At 38.9% G+C, this 23,724-nt stretch overlaps 1 protein-coding gene across 18 annotated transcripts in view; it reads left to right on the plus strand.

The window, feature by feature from the left end:
• The window catches only part of gpat2 (glycerol-3-phosphate acyltransferase 2, mitochondrial), a 117,561-nt gene that overhangs the window by 77,082 nt on the left and 16,755 nt on the right, over nt 1–23,724 (plus strand). For 8 of the 18 annotated variants that reach the window (XM_044196052.1, XM_044196054.1, XM_044196047.1 and 5 more), the window contains 15 exons: nt 6,632–6,735; nt 10,085–10,195; nt 10,572–10,642; nt 10,748–10,858; nt 11,291–11,413; nt 13,780–13,879; nt 15,508–15,641; nt 15,935–16,034; nt 18,036–18,221; nt 19,068–19,166; nt 20,371–20,450; nt 22,185–22,315; nt 22,453–22,523; nt 22,784–22,944; nt 23,102–23,205. In XM_044196052.1, the coding sequence (XP_044051987.1) occupies nt 6,664–6,735; nt 10,085–10,195; nt 10,572–10,642; nt 10,748–10,858; nt 11,291–11,413; nt 13,780–13,879; nt 15,508–15,641; nt 15,935–16,034; nt 18,036–18,221; nt 19,068–19,166; nt 20,371–20,450; nt 22,185–22,315; nt 22,453–22,523; nt 22,784–22,944; nt 23,102–23,205 (1,654 nt within the window). In that variant the 5' untranslated portion in view covers nt 6,632–6,663. Of the gene's footprint in view, nt 1–3,919; nt 4,021–6,631; nt 6,736–10,084; nt 10,196–10,571; nt 10,643–10,747; nt 10,859–11,290; nt 11,414–13,779; nt 13,880–15,507; nt 15,642–15,934; nt 16,035–18,035; nt 18,222–19,067; nt 19,167–20,370; nt 20,451–22,184; nt 22,316–22,452; nt 22,524–22,783; nt 22,945–23,101; nt 23,206–23,724 lie in introns of those variants that run through there. The other 10 variants (XM_044196055.1, XM_044196057.1, XM_044196051.1 and 7 more) reach the window with 5 other exon arrangements.

Raw genomic sequence — 23,724 nt, forward strand, 5'->3', positions numbered from 1 at the left:
AGTAAACTATGACAGTGTGACAGTGAGCCAGCATGCACAATACAGAACCCTGAAACTGAAGCAGCTAAATGGAATTCAGCCATCATTAATCTTATCATTTATACATCAAAATGTCGTCTATAAAAAAAGGCCTATTCTGATATTGTGATTCTGGTTTTTGCTCAGCTATATTCAGATGAACTTGGATCAGTCAGGGCTCAACATTAAGCTTTACTTGCCTGGGGCTACGCTTGTTGCTGTAAGTAAGTGCAATAAAACCTCTGCAAGTAAAAAGCAATGTTTACAAATTCTTGAAAACCTCCCTCCTCCCTCTACCAGCGGTAACTTACCTGCAGTGAATGGCAGCAGAGGGAGGAGGACAGGAGGAGAGACTGATAACTGACTGATGTTTAGAAAGAATGAAGAAAACAGATATCACTCAGTATGTTGTCAGGAATATGATTTATTTTACATTTTAGATTTGTTTCCAGTGAGATATTGAGTTTATATAGTGACTTTGCTGTTGTAAACATTGTTGCTGCTCTAGAAACATTTAGTTATATTTTATATTAAATTCTAATCCTTTTCAGAATTTATTCTTTTTTTAAATATATTAAATATATTAATATAATATATATAAATAAATATATTTTTAAAGCAACTATTTAGTAATAAAAAGAACCAATAAGAGCATCGATAAGAATAGTAGTATTAATAAAATCCTAATGATTCCCATCCCGAGAAAATGGCGGTGGGTAAAGACAAAGTTTATTTAGATAATTTATCACTCACAGTTAAGGAGTCCATCTCTAGGGAGAAGGAGGGAGGATTGTCACACCTTTTTCGATATGCAAGAATGTTTGTTGCTTTGCATCTACGACACACTGTGTCCGTGTTCTGATTCATTTGCTTAATTTATAGCACTTCGAGTTTAACGTCTTTCTCTCTTACTATGTTATGTGCAGATTCCCAAATGACGTTACAGCTTTTCCCAAAGCTGGTTTGAGTGTTTACATTAAATGTGAAACTATCGAGGGCTCTGCACACACCCACACAGGTGTTTTCAGTTATTCTGGCTAATTAGACCGCAGGTTGATGTTGGGCGGAGCTATGCTTACATAAGATGATGTCACCAAACTTGATATACTAATAAGAATGGGTGTGCTGACAGGTTAAGTGCCGGTTTAAGCTGGGCGTGGTTTCCACTATATTTCTATTCGGCACACAAGTCGCCACATGCTGCTTACGCCAACTTGAATCAACAGCTACATGCAGCAAGTACATAATCAAAATACTACGCAGCATTGTACTCAACAGTCTAATAAACACATGTTTCACATGATTTGTAGTGACTGAATCCAAATGAAAGTGACTGTACTGTCACTGTCAAAACTTATTAGCTGTAAAAATTAGGGATGTCCTGAGTCGATCCGGGCATATTTTAATGGATTACATCGGCTAAAATAAAGCAGATCAAAATCCGATCCTTTCTTTGTGGTATGCTGTGTTTTATCCAGCTGGGCTCTGTGGACATTTTGCTCCTTTTTATTTTAGTGAAAATTTGTGTGTGTGTGAAAGTGAAAAATGATTTGGTCACACAGGCAAGGCAGGTTTATTTGTATAGCACATTTCAACAAGGCAATTCAAAGTGCTTTACATAAAACATAAAAGGCATCAAGACAAAATGTAAAAGCAACATAAGGCAATATAGGTGATTGACTCCCAGGTTGGCAAAATACACAGATTCGCTCTGTATTTTGAAGAGAATTGACCCAGACGGTAATAAATCTGTTATCTCTCCTCTCTTATTAGCAAAGAGCAGTGTACAAAACATTTTTAACTAACATTAATTCCATGAGTAACTTGATGGCAGGCCAACATCAAACTTGTCTTTTGTTGGGTTTGTGTGCTCCCTACAGGCCTGTGTTTATATTTATTCAATTTCAGGAGTCACATTCTCTTTTATTTATCTTTAATCTTTCATATCAACTTTATAGTTTTGAATCAGGACCTTCAGTATTAAGATCAAGAAGCTCAAGAAAAATAAGATCTTGTTTCAATCTGTTATTTCAGTGTGTCTGATATATATTTAATCAACATTAGGTAAATATAAGTATTGGATCACATACCCAAGATTAAAGGAATCAGATCGGGATCAAGGCAAAAAAAAAAAAAAAAAAAAAAAAAAAAAAACTTGAGCAGGACATTCCTGGTAAAAATATAAAACAAAAATTTACCACAGTGTCTCTACTACCTGTTTGATTATCAGTTGCTAGAGATTTGTTCTCATTTGCTGCCTGCAGCATTTAAATGGGTCTTCCTGCCCTTGCCACTTTGTAACAAGCGGTACGCCAGCACAATCGTGACTGCCGCAGCCAGTGATAAAGGTAAAAATGTTCCTGACAGGTGACAACAAAACTAACAAGAGAGTTGGGGAGATGTCAATCAAGCACAGTCTGTACACTGCCACACCGTCCTGAGAAGAGGACTAATCAGGAATATTGCGTGAAAACACCTGTGGGGGCGAGCCAGTCTTGTATAAATAGTATTATGTCAGACTGCCAGAAATTCTAAATGAGAATAAATAACATTGAGTAGCTTACCTATAAATATGGAAAGGTGAGATGAGATAGTCATACAATTAGTCATAGTTTGGTAACAGTCTGAAATCCTTTTAATCATTTATCCCACCCTTGCTGAAGCAATGCTCAGATTATTTTTTAATTTTTTTTCAGTGGGAGGAGACATTCTCCTCCACATTTATTGTTTGTTACAGATTGGCTAGAGATGTTTACACCACATAATGTACTGCTCATAGAGTTGACCTGTGGCGATATACAGCACTTATGATTAAGGCAGTCCCTGTTTTATTGCTGTCTATGGCAGCCCAATATTGAAGTTTTTACCCATTATCTGATAAGTGGTCATTTCTGCAATCATTTGGCTCATATTGATGATATTCATTTTATTGCAACACACTCCATTCCACCAGTTAGGCTGTACTGTAATAGTGATTTTTGCTGCAGATGCAGACATCTTAACAACACTGCTTTGTTAGTCCCCGTCCTGATTTATACTTCACTGTTTCTAAGTGTTTGCAAACACTCGAGATGGAATCTAATTTATATCATGTAGCCCCATTCCTGTCAGATAATGTTTAAAGATACAGAAACTCAATTGTCAATTTGTTATTTAATGGCTGTAAATTGGGTTGTGGTCTTGCTAACAGTTTATAGAGAAGTCATGAATTACTGTTAATTGTTCCCATATGGTGTTTAAAAAAAAAAAAAAGTGTCGTCTTCACCTCTGGATGAAGATGCTGGGTTGTCCGAAATGTCTAAATATGGATTACTGCTCTTTTCCGGACGTTGCTTTTGATGTTTGCAATGTTGAACAAAAGTTTACAAAAGTCAGCAAGTCGCCCTTTCTCTGCTGCAACTACCTATTTAGCTTAATGAACTGTTAATCAAAGACTAATACGAGAGAGAGAGAGAGAGAGAGAGAGAGAGAGACTTCTAAATTTGGCTGATCCTTGACTGGAAAAATTCCGTGAATCTTATTCCAAGTAAGGAGAAAAAAGCTGAGTTGAATGCAGCATGAATTTCAGCCAGGACAGCATACAAAACAAACTGGATTGGCAAACAAGTTATTAGTGCAGGAGGTGTTGCAGCGGCTCCATTGTGGGAATTTGGTGGAGCTCAGCAGCAGGTGGGTTTTTCCATATAAATTGTGAATTGGCAGTGATGCTATATTTTTTATTTGAACGTATTTTACTCTAAAGCTGTAACGTGGTAACATGTAGCTGACATGTTTTGTTGTCTCTTAATCAGATACATACACAAAGTGAAATACAGAACTTGGTTTGCCATTTATGTGGCTGTTTAATTGAATTCAGTGTATACTGTATACTGTCAGCATTCAGCACAAAGAAACTTTGCATTTGGTCTCTTCTCATCTGGCACAAACATCCACTATATGGCTGTGGGATTCCTCTGTCTTTTTGGAGCAGTGCATCACATCTATACCTACATACAGATTAAGGCAAGTGTATTTAAAGCCCCCACTAATAACGGAGTGGTTTTGGGAATAGACTTGAATGCACCAACCAACATCACTTCAACTGCTGCTCTAAAATGATCTTCATTCTAATCTGACTTGGCAGCTTGTAATAGCTTCTGATTTTTAATCCTTTCTCATCATGGACCCACTTAGGTCTGGGCTATCACATTAGCAAACTACAGCATATAAATTAAAGACTGTAATTGATCAATTAACTTCTGAGAGGAGAAGATGAACTAAGCAAGCGCTGTGTTAAACTCGTGTTTCGGGATGGGTATCATTAGGATTTTATCGATACTACTACTCTTATCTATACTCGGTTCTTTTTCATTACTAATAAAATAATACATTCAGAAAAGGATTAGAATTTAATATTTTAAATATAACTAAATGTTGTTTCTAGAGGAGCAACAGCAAAGTCACTATATAAACTCAATAATATTTCACTGAAAACTAAAATGTCAATAAAATAAATCATATTCCTGACATCAAAATACTGAGTGAAGTTTAGAAAGAATTAAGAACTCAGACCTCAGTGAGTATCAGTCCCTCCTCCTGTCCTCTGACAAGGAGGGGCTGGTTTGTCTCAGCCAGCAGTAAGTTAACAAAAATGTGCCAAATTATAAGATACGTGACAAACTAAGAAACGGTTTCGTTTTAGCTTTTGTTCTAGCTTTTTTGTAACCATTAGCTATTATAGCTGAACTGACGCACTGTGCTTGTGTAAACACAGCCCCAGTGGATCAGACTGCGGATAGAGCAGATTAAATTAAAATATTGCTTTCTACATGTTCACGTTTATGCTTGTTGAACATGTGTATTGATAAAGAATTGGCTTTTTACTCGCAAAGCTTTTATTGCACTTAGTTACAGTAGTGAGAGACTACAGCCTGATAATAAATTACACGCAAGTTTTTAGACAGCAAGGTTTCTTTAGTTTATTTCTGTGATTTCAACACGTATTTGTTCTTCACACTGTAGCATTGTCAGAGAAAAAATAGGATGCGTCCCCTGGGTGCGTCAATAGTGAGTTTACGGCATCTTTTCAGATTTTCAAATGGGTCGAAGTGTGTGTGGGGGACGCAGGACGTGTACTTAGCAACATCACTATATGTATCAATGTGTGAATTCATATGTATGTTTCGTATATTGACAAGTAAGTGAAACTCTTTGTTTGTAGTGTTACAGAGGTCTGGCCTTGGCACACTGCTGTCTCTAGCTGTTTCCATGGGGTCTTGTATTCCCTCTGGAGAGGCTTATATAACCCCATTAGAGCCTTTGCTGACTCTCTGGCTGTGTAAATTACACCCTTTACTCCCCATTTTTGCTGCCTCTCTGTACCTGTGAAGCATCCTGGGAACCTTTTGTCAATGCCTTTGTTCCCACCGGAGTTGGTAATGAATGTGGGAACTTGAACCAGTTGAAATGGAGCATCTCCCCATAGGAAAGGCTTAAGTTTTAATTAGCAAAGTTAATGGGGCAGAATAGGAGACATGCAAAGGACAAGTCTCCTATTGAACCTAATGAGACTCCTGAATCTGATGGGTGTAACTACAGAAAGATTAATTAGAAAAGAGTTTGTGTGGCAGGATGACAGCAGGCCTTGTCTTCATCCTTTTTGTAGTAGAAACAAAGCCTTACGTAAAACTAAAGGGAGGCTCTCTCAGGATGGTGTCTTTTATACTGATGTAGCTCTCTCTTTGGAGAGTGCGCACTGGCTCTTGATCTGTATAAAATCTACCTTAATTTCAGATGATTACTCATTTGAGCTCAGACACAGCCAACATTATCAATTAGGTAACCTATTTAAGATAGATCGTATTACATTGTGACCTATGTTGCCAACTCTCATTACTCGGCGAAGGACCAGCATCAGTTACATAAAAGCTGTTTTTCAGCTGATGGCTATGTAGCCTGCTTTTAATGATTTATAACCCTCTAGTGAGTGTCTGCTCTGCTCCACCTGTATGATGCTTAGCAAAGGCAGCCTGGAGTTCCTCTGTCTCTAACCTCTTAATGGCAGTTCGGTCCTTGTTTTATTACTACCTGCATACAGAAGTGAGCACAAAACTTTTAAGCTAAAGTTTGCCACAAGTCCAATAAGAGGAAACAATGGGAAACCAACACAAGGAAACCAGCATCAAGAAGCTACTTTTCCTTAACTGAAAAGAATGAAGGGAAAGTAAAGAGTTTGTGATGGTGGAAGGAAAGAAGTGCTGGTTAAATGGGTGAAATTGTAGCTATGGGCACAGAGTGATAGATTGGTGAGTGCTGCCAATACTCCCATGCCAAGGACCAGAGGACAAAATGAATTTTGTGTCACACTGAGATTGTGTGTGTATGTGTGTGTGAGAGTGGATGTGTGTATAATTTGTTAAATTGGAACAATATGAAGCCTTTTTCTCAAAGCAAGAAAATTTTCTCTGAAAAGTCCCAAAATTGGTCTTGTATTGTAAAGCTCCTAAAAATGACTGCCCACTCACATTCACATGTGCTCACAAACAACCCTTATTACCCAACACAATGTGAGAATGCACTGTTTTAACATGACGGCGTATAATATACTCTTTTCCCCCAATCCTTTCTTTGGTAGGTCTCTGGGTAAAGGTCTGCAGGGTGCTCACCATGGTGCAGGAAAAGAATGATGGGATAAACAAAAACATGGTTCTTCCACCAATTCAACAGAATAGACCTGCGGTAAGAACACCGCCTGCATGACTCTCTCCCACTGTCATCTCCCACTTACTCCATGTGCACTAATCTCAAACTCTTTGTTCTTCACAATCACGAGAGAACATGCACGGCCCCATGTGCTTAACTCTGTTTGATGTTACCAAATCACAGGATCTGATGTAGCAGTGAGTCATACTGATCCATCAGAAAATGAAGAGAGTTTTTAAAGGAATACTTTTTGGGACATTTTGGGAAATATGCTTATTTGTAGTTAAATGAGAAGATCGATACCAGTCGTGTGTTAAGTATGGCGCTGGAGCCTTGAGGCGAATAGCTTAGCTTGGCAAAAAGACTGAAAGCAGGGGGAAACAGCTAACCTGTCTCTCTCCAGAGTTCAAAAGGCTACCAGCACCTCTAAACCTCACAAATTAAAATGTTATATCTTGTTTGTTTAATCCGTACACAAACAGAAATGTAAAAACAACATTTTGTGGTTTTACAGGGAGTTGAGTGCTTTAACTATTCCTTGACAAACAACAGTTTGGCATGATGACTTCCCAGAGTCTTGTCACCGTGAATGCCCCGCACATGGATAAACTGTTGTTTGTCTAGAAGTATTAACAGTACATTTCTCCTCCTACAACAAAAAATTGCCGTTTTTTCTTTTTGTGTGCGCATGAGACAAGTTATTCATGTCTGATAATTGTTTGTATTCCCTGTTGAGTTTCCAAATACCATAGCTTATGAATACAGTGCTTTGTGGTAACTGAATGGCTCTGTCGCAAGATCTTCACTTTTTTTGCTATTCTTTATTTAGAAGATAGTTGAGAAGAACTACAAAGAAATAGCCTTGCAGTACCAGAAAGCAGTAGAAGTCTGCAACAAATGAACAGCATGACTAGAAACGCTTCCCTTCTCATTATCTTTTTCTTTTTTTTTAACAATATGCAACCAAAACATTTCCAATAACTATTTTACATTCTGAAAAGTGGGATGTATAGTAACAAAGATGTACATTAACATGTTCGGAGAAACTTCAGTAAGTTATCTTAGTTTTAAAAAAATTGGTTAGGAGACCAACCAACCTTTACCTTAGACAGTAGAACTGTGTCAGATCACAGCAACAAAGGATTTATTAATTTGCTAACGCCATGAAGTGTAAAAATATGCTTTCCACTGTTTTGTGCATCTCTGACCAGAAATGTCTCATTCCAGGAAATTCCCAAAATATATGATTGGCAACCTGACTCCCACACAGTCTCCGGCACTTTGAATCCTCTCCTGTAAAGTGTATTTTCTGCTTTGGGGTAATAAAAAAATCTAATTAGACACTTCCATCCAAATTTTCTCCAATTATGAGAGTTGGTGCACTTCCATTAAGATGGCACACAGCTTTTTTGGCGCTTTGAACACCACAAGCAGAGTTCAATTTAGTTCCATTATATTCAAAAAAGGCAGACATCTCTACCGCCGATATCTCCAAAACTCGGCAACTCACACAAAAACAATCTAGATGGATAAATACCACTACAGATAAGAGGAAAAATATTTTTTGGTGATTTTGTGGTGAACTGTCCCTTTAAGACAGACTTGAAAAATTGTGAACCTATCCTTCAAAGCACGGACTTGAGAGTGGTATCAATCTCCTCATCTAACTCTGGTCAAGAAAGTGAATAAGCTCATTTCCCAAAATGTCGAACTACTCCTTGAACACATAAGCTGCTATGTTGTTTTAGCCTGATAATACTAAAACTTTGCCTTCATACTTGTATAATTCAGTGTTTTTATTTTTCCTTTCTTTGTTCAAACCTTTCATCAGAACTAGTATGGTCATTTGAATTATTGCTAGTTTGATCCGAGTTTTGTCATTACAGTAATCTTTTGCCTTTTAAATTGACCTTTTCTTGGCAAGGCACTGATTCTGTCAGCTGCTCTGTTTTCTGGGATCCATCATCATCATTCAACCAGAAGAAAGTGTCATTGATTTTAGGAGATTCATTAGCTTATCTCGTCTAAGCGGGGTAATCAGTCTGAATCCTAACTAACACTTAATTTCAGGCACAGTAACAGCCCACACACACATACTGCATGATAATTAATGGGTATCGTTCATGTTTGTTATCATAACACAAATATTTGTACAACTGACCAGCAGTCAACTTGCTGCAGGAGACCTTAAGTCTGGCCTGTGCTTCAGTGCATGAGCTGTTTATGCCTGATGTGCACTGATTGCCTGATACTGGGTCTCATATGGGCCCTGTATTAATATTTACTGCATTGCAAGTTATTGCATGCTCCCATGGATTCAAAGATAACCCAATCACAGCAACACAGAAATCATAACAAACCCAAAATTAAATCAATAGCAAAGAATCAAAGGATTTAAACTGGCTTTTTTTTCTCTTTTAATTTACCAGTGCTGTTTATATTTCTTCAGAGCTCGTGAAATCAAATGTACCTCACCGACAGTGATATGACATTTTATCGATACTGCTATTTTTTGTCAACTTGTGAGACAGTAGGTTTATTCAAAATATACAATTCAACATACAATGGAATATAATGCAGTAAGGCTCTCAGGCATCCTGTATTAGTTTGCAAACTAGCAAAAGTAAACTAAAGTTTAAAAAAAAAAAATGACCTAGTGCCATCTAGCTGCCATCACAACTCACAACTTGGTTTTGAGACTTAAAAAATAAAATTAAAAAATCCTAATATCGGACATCCTCCTCATTTTCCCTTCTGACTCCTCCATGGTTATACTGCGCTCAAGTCAGCCGTCGCATGCATCTTGTGTTGAAACGTCCGTCACTAGCCCTCCCTGTCAGGTCGCTCTGCGCTGTTTCAATGCATTTACCATAAGGTCAGAATACGGGTGCACTTAAACTTTAGGGGCAGCTGGTTTGACCACGGAGATGCGAGTGATGGCTGGCTTGACTGCAGTATGGTTATCAACCGTGCATAGTTGATTCTTCTTCTTTCCATTTTCTGTCGGATTTTTACCATTGCTTTTGATGTTGACCAGTTTATTAGGTACACCCTATCTACAGCAGTCCTGCAATAAATCCTACCTTCATGAAAGGTATAATGTTCAGTTTTAGTTGAAACTGTTCTAGAGAGGTGTTGATTTGACTGTTTAATCATTTTGGAGGCTGTAGTTTGTGGTGCTGTTTAACTGCATTGCATTTAGCCTACACTTGTTGATATAATTAGGGTGGACAAAGTTCCAATAAAAACATTATAACCTTCATGAAGGTAGGATTTATTGCAGGACTGTTGTATCAGACTGCATTAGTTTTAGTGCACCCAATAAACTGGCAGTGTAATTTCAATAAGTGTTTGTGTATTGTAATTGTGTTTCCTTCCCTCTCAGTTGTCATGGGAATTGAAGATCAAGAAAAAGCTGAAGACAGTGCCTCCCTGTCTGGGCAAGTTCAGACCAATTGTTGGCCAGTGCTGCCACCAGTGCACCCCAGACAGTCTGGTGAGTGTGCAGCGTAGCGGCCGGAGAAGGTTAGAAAGAGAAAGGAAATATTGAAAATTAGACTAGTCAAATGAGAGTTATGCTGTATGTTGATACCATCCAACAAATTTAATTTCTATAATCTAGTGCTGAGATTTGCTTCCAAATCCAAATGACAATGAAACAAACAATTTCACTGACTGAAAAGGTGCTTACATGACATACTAGGCTTGTTTAGTGAATTTAAAGATGCTTTCATAGATGCCCCCACTCAGATGGCCTTCAGCTGCATGTGTCTTTATACGATGAATTGAATTGTATCCAACAGAGATCATTCGGTGTTGATGTTGACACCCAGGTCATCTGTCTGTGTGTGTGTTTTTCTGTCATGGCTTAGCGCAAGAAGCTTGGACAAAACTCTTCCCTTGGCTTCCACAACCTGCTGAGTGTCAACGAGACACACACCAGGTATTGATAATCTAATCTACAGTATTCAGGAAAACAGTTTTTTCAGTCCCAACACACTCACCCATGCACATTTTCTGCCTCTGCATTATGTGTTTTCTATCATAGGTATCGAGGCTGGCTGGTGCGTAGGGTGTGCTGCGCGCTGTTTGTGAGTGGGTGCAAGGTTTACGTGAGTCCTGTTAGGAACAGACTGGAGAGAGTCTGTCAGAGCAACAGGTACCTGAGGGGAAAGAGGAGGAGGAGTAGAGATGCCAGAGGAGAGTAAATAAATGATAGGCAGAGTTACAGAAAATGAAACGGGTCTTGCAGTTCTGAAGAGACAGAAAGAGAAAGGAGGAGAGGAGAGGAGATAAGACACACAAATAAAGATACAGAAAATATAGTCGATCATGGGGTCTGTGCAGAGTGAATGAAGAGAAATGGGATAACTTGGGATTGTCGTCACACTTTTCCCTATCTCTCTCACAGAGTCTTCAGTTTGTATTTGTTGTTTCTTTCCTTCGGTTTAATTGCGTTTAACCTTTATGTAACCTCTTTACTCAGGGATGTTGTTGTTGTTGTCTTACTGGAAGGCGGGTGTTTGACTGTGTAGCACAAAAGAGGCTTTGTGCTGTGTTAACCCCGCTGTCCTGTGACCATGTGTTTCAGGGTGAAGGAGGCGTTCACAGCAGAGCATAAAGCATCTGAGGGGGGAGACAGCCGAGGGCAGATCAACCGCCTCTCACCATTCCTCCCCCTCATTAACACCTGCATCGCCCCTGGCCTCTTACGGTGAGTGTGTATGTGTGGGCCAATGGGCAAAGGGCGAGGTTCAGAGATTGTTGTTTATTGTTTATTTATTTATAAAATACTTTTGTGTATTGATTTTAATGCTGCACTATGTGACCCATTCCCTCAGAAGTAACAAGAAATAAAGATGTGTTCTACATTATCAGTCTGATTGAAGCGAAAGTTGCGATGTGTGATGAACCACTAGTAAAAGCTTTCTTTTAATATTCCTCAAAATATAAACACTAGTCTTTTGGATAATATGATACTAAAGGTTTTTGTTGTAGCCAGCAGTTTAAATTATTGCATGTTCATTTATAAGAAATTGTGTTTTTTTCCCCTAAATTTGGACCTTAATGGATAAAGCTGGTGATATTCTATAGTTTTTGCTCATTGTCAACAAATCCTGTGAAAAACAGACCAAAACCAGCAATTAGTTGAATCTACTAACTAGGGCTGCCATTTAATCGCAATATTATCAAAATTGCAATATGGCCAAGAGCAATATCCAAATCGCAGAAGCTAAAAAAATTTGATAAAGGTAAAATGTGTGACAAAACAGCATTATAATGAGGTACTGTAGTGCTGCAGAGATGCCCTGGCCTTCAAATCTTGTTCTCCAGATGTAAGAAAGCATGTTTGTTTGGTAGAGACCCCAACAAATGTCACATCATCATGATTTTAATAGTTTTTCAGTGAAAATGAAAATTGTTATGCAAAAATGATCATTCCCACTAATCGTGAATCATATCGAAATTATAATATCTGTCAAAATAATCACAATATGATTTTTTTACCATATCAAGCAGCCTTACTACTAACAAGTGTTGTCTCTGTATCTAAAGCCAGATATGGCTTGTTTTTCTGTGCCATAGACCTCCATGGTTGTCCATAAACTATTAATACACATCAGTGAGCCACATTGTTGGAATGGGTGCGTTTTTACGTTACGATGAACATGGGCAGTGTAGTTTAGTATGAGTCAATCGCACATACACTGTCCTACTGCCATAAATACTCATGAGAGCACCAAATCCATGGCTGAAAATTGCACCCAACAAATGCACTGTGAGTCATGTGTGTTAAAAGCTACCGTGCTCAGCTGTTTGAGAAAAATGAATTAACCCTTTTTTTAAATGAAGTTTATATTCTTGAAGAAAGAAATGGGCTTGGGTCTGAGAGCAACAGACTTACTGGAGAAGTTGGAAAGTTTTGAGAGACAGACATTTGGCCTTGGTCTTTTCATAGGATTTGTTGACAATTACAAAAGTATAGAATACTGTCAGCCTTATCCTGTTTTTATGTACACAGGCTTGTATCTTTGACTTTTTTATCAAAGAACAATATATTTTCCAACACGATTGTTTTTTTTTACCGATGATTAAACTGATGAAAGTTTCATGCCTACTCAAGCCTTCGAACTGTCAGTCACCTAACATTGTCTGGGCAGAAAAGGAACAGGACATTTAGATCTGGGACTCTGGATACACAAAATATGTCCTTCCTTTTGGCTACTCTAGAACTGCTCTACTAGAACAGTAAGAAAAAAACACAACAATAAAAAATAAAAAAAAATGAAGAGCAACACTAGGCACCGCTTTCTAAACCTGGTGCCAATGTTGACTGAATGTTGATGATGACTGACAGTTGTTAAAACTTATTCATGGGCAGTGGAGCTCATGCAACACTCTTCGATCGCTCCAGGCAAAAAGATGTGTGCTGTATTTTAAATTGAAATTGGGTGTTATGACTCTGTCAGGTCTTAAGAGCCTGTTCCTGTAGCCACAGACAGGATTAGAGCTCTTCAAATGTCTAGTGAAATGGAGTGGAAACTAATTCTTTTTTGTTTTTTAAAGAAACTTTTTTGACTTTCTTTTAGTCTAAGGAATCTCTTCAAAATCTGCACCGTACTGTCTTTCTTCTTTCTTCTCCTCTCTTTCTCTCTCTCTCTCTCTCCCTCATTTACAGCCTCGGCCTTCGTCTCTATCTACAGATGTCACCCCCACACACACCCATCTTTATCGCTTCCTGATTTGCTTTTTCCCCATGTCATCAGTTTCTTTCTTATCCTTATCCCTCTTCTCTCCACTTTCTTACACCCATCTATCTCATTTACATGTTGTCACACTTAACTCCATCCTCACTTTCTTTGCTGAAGCTCCCTTTTGCTCGATATGACATCATGTTATTGATGGCTATTTCCTCTTTGCTTCACCACTATCTGTCCATTATTCCCTTGTGTACATTGTCCCCCTCTCCTCCCTATCACCAGTCATTAATTTCTTTCTTTCTTTCTTCCTTCCTTCCTTCCTTCTATACATCTCCCTTCTTTCTATACATCTCTCCACCCACTATCCTCTCCTGACTAGATTCGTGGGCTGGGTGATGCTGAAGATGTTGGCTTCCGTATTTGGCAGTATTGAAGTTAACCTCAACCATCTGTCTGCTTTGCACAGGGCCACCCAAGAGGTGCAAGTATCTATAAGTGCACACATACATATGCAGACGAAATGTCCTAACTTTTTTATTCACACATGATTAAATGTGCCCATAACTGCTACCCCAAAGGGTGTCGACTCTTTCTGCAAAAAATGGAAAGCACATGTATTTGAACACAGATTCTATGATGTTTTCGCTCCACACACATCCACACTCAGGATATGAAACTAGGCTGTGCTCAGCCATCTAATGAGATGGTAAACAGCTACAGCCCTGTTACCCTGCAGGTAAACAAAAACTTAAGAATATTCAGTAGAGTAAAAACATCAAAATGTATGATTACTTTTGAAAGTTTGTAAAGAAATATCTAAAACTTTCAAGTTTCTCTTACTTGCCTTGTTATACTTAATTATTTTTAGGGTTTTTTTTTTACTACGCAGCAATGGTTGACTAAATAAATTCAAGTAAATAAGTCTGAGAATAAGTCAGGCTGCTGTTGCTGTTGTCTTTAGCGTAGCTCTCACTGAAAATCAGTCAATTACATAAATCAAGGCAAAACCACCAGGAAATATTTCTAGTGATGCTTATGGTTTTCAGTGGTTGTCAGCTGGTTGTCAGTGCATATTCAGGGTTTCTTACACCATGTGAATAGTGTCCTCTCTTCTGAATTATTTTCAATTTGTCCAGATGCATTTTTCAAACCTGGAAATAGGCGGACTGTGTACAAAGTGGGTTTAGTTCTTGATTTATCCGGTGTGTCTCAATTTACCCTCAAATGTATAATTCACACATAAATTAGTATAACAAGCGACTTAAAAATGTTTTGTTGTACAAATGCTTGTGGCACTCTCACCATGACTTACATGTCTTCATTTAACAGTTTTAGTTACTGTGTACTAATGACAGATAAAATATTAGATAAAAACTAATTCATATGATGTCATTGTAACTGATAAGCCAGTAATTGTCTTTTAGGTCTTTGGATTTAGAATTTTTGGTCCAGATAGATAAAATGATACAAATTTAACAAAAAAAGAAATAAATAAAAACACAAAAATAAAAAAAGTAATAAACATGTTTTCATCCTAGCAATACTCTGACTACTTACATGTTTTAATATTGCAGCACTTTTTTTGCAAACTTTATTACCTTTTTTACTGTAGCAACACTGTCATATCCATACTGCAATCATGTTTTATCTCTCTGCTTTGACTTCACTTGATATATAATTGAGTTTGCGATAGTAACTCTTCATTTCTATGTCTGTAATGGGGGGAAAAAACCCAAATGCTGCTCAAAAGATAAAGAGCCACATACAGAATAATAGAGTTGTTAGTACATACAGTCACTTAAACTTACTCCCCACATATATGTTTAATCTCTGCCTGCATCTTAACTATTTGAGTGTAAAAATGAGAAGATTGTCCAATTTTGTATCCCTGCAGGTTTTAAATTATAAACATATTTTCTCGACATTCCATTCTGCTGATACTATGTGAAACTTGTGGGGCTTGATTATAATATTGATTGAATATAAGGCCACAGAAACATTCTCCTAGTCCGTGCACCACCTCTGCACAGTCCACTATTGTTTGCCATAATGAAGGACAATGTGAAGACTCTTATTTATTTAAAGCTGCTTCTGTTCTGTAATTCAGGGATCTCTGCTGGTTTATGTGCATGTGCGTCAGAGCATTATGGACTGTGCTCTCATCTCTCTGGTGCTCTTCTGTTGCAACCTGAGAGTCCCATACACTGTTTGTCCCCTCCAGATTAACAGCTCCTTCCTAAGGTATAGTCATGCACACACAAACCCACATAGAAGCTGCCAGGCACACTGCACTGAGATAAAAAGTATGCAGTATATATTCTTTTATACAGAACATACAGTATCTTCGCTCACAAATAATGCAGACACCCTTTTTTGCCAGAAATGAGATGCTGAATTCATCACTTTTATTCACAGCATCTTATTTAGGCCAGTCAATTTAATTTTAAACACAGTGCGAAGATGCATCATCACTCCAAGCTTCTTAAATTAATCTAGTTATGTCTGAGATACAGTATCCTCTATTTTTCCTATAGATCAATCCTGCAGAAAGTAGGTGTGGTCCTCCTGCCACCTTCTGCACTGACTGAGCAGGATGCTGAGATGGACAGTCTGTACGCACCTGTCGTGACCTCTGTAAGTCTGACGTGTTTTGATGGTTTGGGTTTAAGATGAGGTAGGCTTTGGCAATATCTGTGGTGATTGCAGTTATATGAGGTTTGAAGTAAGAATTAACTTCTGAAGCAGCAATCAACACCCAAAAACAAAATTTCTCTTCACTGGGATCTGGACAATTAGTCATTATTGTTTTAACAAGACTAAGAGACCACAGCCATGCCATGTAGTTAGGCACAGCGGTGCTATGAGCTAAATGCTAACCTCAAAATGCTAACATGCTCACAATGACAATGCTAAAATGCTGATGTTTAGCAAGTAATGTGTACCATGTTCACCTTGTTAGTTTATCATGCTAGCATGCTAACATGTTCTAACTAGCACAAAGTACAACTGAGGATGATGGAAATGTCTTAAGTTTGGCTGGTATTCGGTCATCAACTAAAGTTTTGGACAAATTAAAATTTTCACATTATGGTGGCACTAAATAAAAAGTCATGGGGTTTGCAAAGCTTCTTTTTGAGCCACGGAAGGCTCTCAACAACTGTTTTCACATATGCAAATGTCCCCTTCAACAGTCAAAAGAGAATTCAAGTTTCATGTACCATTTTCTCAGAGTCACCAACCATAGAAACACTCTCTTGGTACAAACCATTCCAGCCTGACAATTGGAGCAGTTCCTCATTACCTGTGTAGGAGAACCCAAAAACAGTCTGTTTGTTTACTAGTAGATGGGAACGAAGCACTGGGCCACAAATCAGAAAACATGTTGCTAATGCATTTTTGCAGAAAAACCTTCATAGACAGCAGGTAATTATATAAAATTGCAGGGTAAGCAAAAGATACCTGTCCTTGTGATTTGACTGTTTAGTGTATGTGCATTCGGTTCAATTCATACTCACTCACATACACACACTTTTCATTGCACTCCCTAGTGGAGCCCCTCAATCAGAATACAACCTGTCTTTTCCCCCTCTCCCTCAGTCCCCAGCCTCATCCCACTCTCTATTCATTCTCAAAATTACCAAGGGGCTTGAGTTTTCCTACAGACATTGCAGCTTTGGAGTTGGCTGGAGTGACAAAGCAATGAGGAGAGGGCGGAGAAACGAGAAGAATAATGGTTAGTTTGACTGTGTGAGCTTGGCAGGTCTGAGCAGGTTGTTTGTATTTTTATGGGAAGGTCATTTGTGTTTTTTTCCCCTTATTTTGGAGATGTATGTGGTCTATATTAATGGCTCCCTCCTCTCTCTCCTCTCTTGCATCCATCACACTTTCCTCTAATACTTGTACTCTTCGTCTAACCCTGTGTCCCGATTTACTTGATTTTTATCAGTGATCAGCACCTGTTCATCATTAATATCTTCCTGTCATTGTATCTAGCAAGGAAGCTCTTTTGTGCTTTGTATCGGTTTGCTTGAAGACATAATTCATTTGGAGGAGTTACTGGCTTTATTAAGATCAATATTGTACATACAGCTCAATAAAATCGCTCAGTCTGACATTAATCTACAAGACTACAGTCACAGTGGACCATAAACTGGTTGTTTATGAGTGACGCAGTGAGTAATTTTTTTTTTTTTTTCATTGGCTATTTATGTGAGTAAGCATATTGGCTGTACGTGAGAAAGCAGGCTTGTTTATTGGTTGTATTTCAATGTTAATAGAACTTTATTGTTTATTGAGTGTAGGCCTGCTTAGCTGCTGTTCAATGGTAATTGAATTTTCCTTGTCTGTAAGGGGAAAACAGTACTTGGGGCAAGGGAAGTGTCCCCCACAGTCCCTTTTTATTTCTGCTCTTTATTCCGCCTGCTTCCTGCATTTTGACTTCTCCTCTCAGCTGCCCTCCACACTCTGTTTTCCTCTTTGTATTCCCTCCAAGGCCTGGTTTGCTATATTGCTTATGTGTATTTTAAAAATGCATGGCAGGCATTTTATGTTAATTGCTCCCCTACTGCAAGGACTTTTCAGACCTATGTCTCTGTCATCTTTCTCTCTCACCCTTTCTCTTTCCTCCCTCCTCAGCTGGTACGTGAGCTGCTACATGAGGGCCAGGCGATAAGTGTTGGTGTGTCAGCGGAGTCTGGCCAAGGTGGCCAGTGGCTGGCTCGCGTCAGACAGCTCATCAAAGAGGGATCTGTCCCCGATGTCAGTCTGGTCCCTGTGGGCATCTCCTACGACTGTGTGCCCAAGACCAACATACAGGTGGATGCGTGTAAACACACACATGGAAGCACACACAAAAACCACTTAATAAGAGCCATCTGTAATGTCCTCAGGAGCAAGTGAACAGGTTTGGCTTAGAGCACAGGTTTTCAAACTGTGAGGTGCGCCTCCCCAGGGGGGCTCGGAGGAAGAGACTTGAGGTAAAGATACTGCGTGAGGTGAAAGGGACAGGTGCATGCCGGTTTTCTAAAAACAACAGGAAGTTAGTTAGTGTAGTTTTGCCCGCTGATTTAGCCCGCTTTCCAACATAACTAAGGCTCAGAATATCGTGGTGGGGGGGTGCAGTAGTTTCAATTTTTTCTCGGGAGGTGCTCTCAAACTTCTGGTTTGAAGGGAAAACAAAATTGCCAGTAATGATCCAGAGTTCAGCTATGAGAGTCTTATTTCACAACTGTGCTCTCAAAGTTCTCACTGGCCAGCATTGCTTGATTAGTTTGATTTAGTTTGCATTTCATTTTTTTCAAAGCAACGGTGATTGCTATTAGTCTCCATTAGTCTTACCCTCTGTTATCTGCACTTTGAGACGATACTGGAGAGTGGGTGTTGCTTTCGGTAGATTGCCATAATAAGGTCATTGCCTCATCATTTAGTTTTGTCATTCACACACAGTACACATACAGTACTGAACACACAGTTCTACTACTCATACATGCACTCTCAGACTGGCTATTTATCTTAGTGCTCATCATAGATCCTGCTCATTAGTGGTAATGCTGCTGTAATGTCCCTCCTACAGGCAAGGCCTCATTATGATATAATCACTAACTCACTGTATGTAGCACTCCTATGAATGTGTGTGTGTGTGTGTGTGTGTTTTACATATCCTCATAGGTTGGCTTAAGCTCTGTGATGCAGTGGCTGTGGTCTCTTCTCTGGAGGAGACCAGGGGGAAGTGTGAGGATCCACCTCGCTCAGCCCTTTTCTCTCAAGGTGCATAGCAGAATGAGCATGTCATCATAGACCTGGTTATCATTTACAGAAGTGGTTCCCAACATTTTTGGCTTGTAACCCTTTAAAATGAAGCAATGTCTATATGTGACACCTCATCACAGGTTATAGACTTAGTATGAACATGAGTTGTGAGCAGTGCAACCAGAAAGTAGAGTTTCAAACCCTGGTTGTTTAATTTCAATGATTTTTAGAGATCTTAGGAAGTAAAAGTATCCAGTATTTCAGAAGAAAAAGTAAAAATGAGAGATGAGTTTTGTTGTTTTTTTTAAACCCAAAAACATATTTTTGTGTAACAAATTTTTCTGGTCCCTTTTTAATTCATCATTTTATGACCCCTCATATTTATCTAGGGACCCTTTGTGGGGTCACAGCCCCCAAATCAGAAACCACTGATTTACAGGTGAAGTTAGACAGGCAAAGAATAAGCCTTGAATTTAAAATACACCTCAATACTGACTGGGAACAACAGATGGTACAGGGTCAATGTTTGTCATTTGCATTTTGACTGTAATGATTAAGGCTATATGTATTTGAGTGATTTATGCTATTGACAGAGGCAGGATAGTTTGCATTTGGGCTCTGGTCACTCGTGGGCTGCTGTAGCTGCATTTGACCAAAAGGATATTGTTCATAAATATGACTTAAGAGTTTCAGGCATGGTTTGGAAGCTTGGTTTTGACATCATTTGTTGTTGGCCAAAGTTTGTTTGAACAGAGCCAGCATTTGCTCCCAGTTGTGGAGCATAGTTAGTCTGTCCAGGAACAGGATCAGAAATACCTCTCAATATAATGCAATATATAGTTCATGAGAACCATAAACTGAAAGCTCCAAAATGATCATAAAGTTGAATCAACACCTCTCTAAAACAGTTTCAGTAAAAACTGAATGTTATAACCTTCATGAAGGTAGGAGTTATTGCAGGACTGTTGTATCAGACTACATTAGTTTTACCTAGGTGTACCTAATAAACTGGCAACTGAGTGGAGCTGAAGGTTATCATATGGCGATAATAATAGAGGAATGGGCAGCGGCAATAATATTTGGATTCAAATGTTTTAATGCAAACTTTGTATAATTTTCTTCACTTGGTTTATGGTGAATTATGAATGATTTAGAGATACTACTTTGTAGGTCTTTGAGAGTGCATGTGTGCATCCATATTTGTGTGTGTTTGTGTGTGTAGGAGATGTGCGAGTCAGGGAGGTGCAGAGTAGATGAATGGCTCCCTCTACAGGACCTGTTGCTGCCTGTTATCCTCAACAGGTAATCAAACCACCTGTGTGCATACCTGTATGCACGAGTTAGTGTTTATACTGTATGTGAACAAACCACAATGGGATTTGGATTGTGTTTTATCTAACATCTGTGAAATTGAAAAGTTACTTTCTTCTAAACTTTGAAGATAAACTTTCCTCTAAACCTTGAATCTGGCAAAGATACGATGCAAGCTCTGAGGAGAGTTTTCATCCTCTTAGGCTCGGTCCAATTACCATCAACATTACACAGTCTGCCAGTGAAAAAGATAACAGAAAGAAAATAACATCGTCACTCAATCTCTGCTTGGCTTCTCTGACGAGCAAAATGGCTTCTCCCTTCATATGTTTAATTCTTCTGAGAGAGCGGGATGCAGAAAAAAAAACCCAGGATGAGTGAAAGAGATGGCAAGTGATAGATGAAAAGAGGTAGAGAGGGATAGTTTGATTGGATTGTTTTCAGGATGTGAGCAGTTTTAGTTCTTTCCACATGTCTACATCATTAACATACTCTGGTACTTAACACTGTGTCTCTGCCATGCTTCCTCATTCTGAAAATTGAAAGTTCTCATATACAAACACTTATTTTACAGAGGTGCACACACTCAGTTTATTTATTCTTGTTTGAGATGAACAATGTCACTGTTTGTAGGACTTGTGTATTAACGGAGCCAGATATGACGTGCACTCTCTGATACGCTACTGTATATCTCTCTGACTCATGCACAGCTAAGATGCATAAATAACACACTCATATCACTCCAGCATAGCCTCAGATAAGCAGCTCATGAAATGTATCACACACACCTCCAATTTTCAGTGATATAGCTGCTATTTTATACGCTTGTATGCACCTAAAGTGTCCAAGTTATTTACTACAGTTATTTTTCCCACACACATGTTCCTTTTATTCTCAGAAAATGGTGTCACAGTAAGTCATCCACTGAATTCTCATAATGGCCATTAAGAGTTTATTGGAAATACTGCAAATTTTTCTTGTCCTTAGCCACAAATGTTGTAATAAGAGTGAATTGATCATTACTGAAACATTCCACGTAATATAATGAAATGAATGAATGATTTTTTTAAGCTCGAGCAAATAATACTTATACTGGGATTCATTTGATTTTTTTATACAACTCTCTTAACAATTAATGCAATTTACTGCAACACATTCTAATGATATAAGGCCAACAGTGGATCTTTTCTTTAAGTTCACCGACTGTGTTATCCCCCTTTAAAGTTGTAATCCTTAAGATTTCAGTCCTGGTTGATTTTTCGACAGCTGTGATTACTATGGTATCAGCAAGTGTGGTTTAATTCAGCAAACACTTGATGAGGAACTACTTTGTCAAAAATACAGCAGAAGAGCAACTAGTTTATCTGTTTACAGTGCAGCCAAACAAACTCAAGTTTTAATAAAAAAAGTTAGTCAATAACTGGCCTTTTCCATCATGCCGTGAGTAACTGCAATCAGATTTCATGCTGAGCACGGCATGAGTAGTGGGGGGGGGGCTGAAGCCAATAGAGAGTTAATCACAGAATGTAAATTAATATTAGTATATTAAATGGTTATTGCGGAAAGAATGCTGACCATGAATAGTATCAAAAATGGGATTTGATTTCATGAAAATCTTAAGGATTACAAGGATAACAAGTATAAGTCAGTTGAGATTGCCTAAAATAACATAAATGTACATTCATCCTGACATCCTCCTTTCCTCATCTCACTTTTTCTCTCAAGAACTGACAGTTTGTTTGGGCGGAGGAGGATGTCGTGGCTCTTGCTTTCTTCTCATTATGCATCTGAACTCATAGAGCCAACTCATCCAGAGAGAGACCTCAGCATTGCCATCATCCTCCACCTCATCTTCTGTAGGTCCAGGATTATGTACCCCTGCTGAATCATAAATAAATCTTTATAAGCTGTTTTAATGGTATGGAAATTGTTCCGCATTATCTCTGTACTGTGTGTGTGTGTGTGTGTGTGTGTGTGTGTTCTCTGTTTCTAGCTGCAACCTCCTGCATGGCTGTGATGTCCACGAGTCTGGTGTCCAGTCTTTTGCTGTACAGACACCGCAAGGTATGTGCATCGTCCCTGTGTTTGTGTGTTTGCTGAGCAATTTCCTCCTTTGGTGCTGTCAGTGTTAAAATCCGCCCCTGCCCCTCTACGGATCCATCGATACTCCAAGACGCTCATAAACAGAATTGGTTTTCGTGCTAGTTTATTAGAGTGTGGCAGTGATTTTCTGAGTCATACCCACCAGTCTCTAACTAATGTCACCAGAGCGGTTAATGCTCACGTCTGATTTTGGAACAAAACTCCATCCTTCTCCTCCGCAGGGTGTGAGTGCATCTCTCCTGTGTCGGGATGTGGCCTGGCTCACGGAGGAACTGTTGTTCAGGAACAAAGATGTCGGTTTTGGGGGAAGTTTAGTGGAGGTTGTCCACTATTCCCTCTGTCTGCTCGCCCCTCACCTCATCATAGCTGCAGCGCCGTCTAAGTTGGTTTTCTGTCTGTCAAAGGAAAAACAAAGAACATTGATAAGCTCTATACAGCGAAACTGTGTTGCTTATCAAAAATCCAATTTCCCTTTCAGTGAAACCTCTGTCTCCATTTCTGCCCTTTCCTCCTTTTGGTCCATGTCTCTCTCTTCCTAGGAAAGATCCTTTTATTGTGCCGCGTCCTTCTCTTGTTGCCACACTTCACCTCACCCTCCAGGCCCAGATTGTCACACACACCTTTATTTTGGAAGTTGTCGGAGGTGAGTGACTTTGCATGCATGTATTTTGTGTAGCTGACAAAAATGTTCCTATAACATTCAAGCCTAAATATCATCTCGAGACCCTGTCTTTTACAGGCACCTTATTTTTCGTGGGAGGCCTTGGCTATGGCTCCGACTGTTGGCATGTCAGTATGGAAATTTTTGGACATTTTTTGAGTGCTTTAATATTCTGAGTGTTTAAGGCATACCAAGCATTGAGCAGTGTCAGGGTACTGTATGTGTAGCAGCAGATTTTTTCCCACTAAACAGAAAAAACCAAACAAGTGATGTGAGGACAGGTCATCAGTGGCAGTGCAGTTCTTCAGCTGGCAACTGTTTGTTCTGTCAGGTCTTGTATGATATTTTCGTCTGATTTACAATTGTCAAGATGTATAGAGATGATAAATCAAGTGCTGCCCCTGTAAAAAGTGTGTCATCCATGGAAATCCGGCAGCAGAATGATGAGACCATACTCCAACTGGAAGACTTAGATTTACCCCAAACCAGGCCTAGACCCAG

Source organism: Siniperca chuatsi, linkage group LG5 (assembly GCF_020085105.1).
Source record: "Siniperca chuatsi isolate FFG_IHB_CAS linkage group LG5, ASM2008510v1, whole genome shotgun sequence".
Lineage (NCBI taxonomy): Eukaryota > Metazoa > Chordata > Actinopteri > Centrarchiformes > Sinipercidae > Siniperca > Siniperca chuatsi.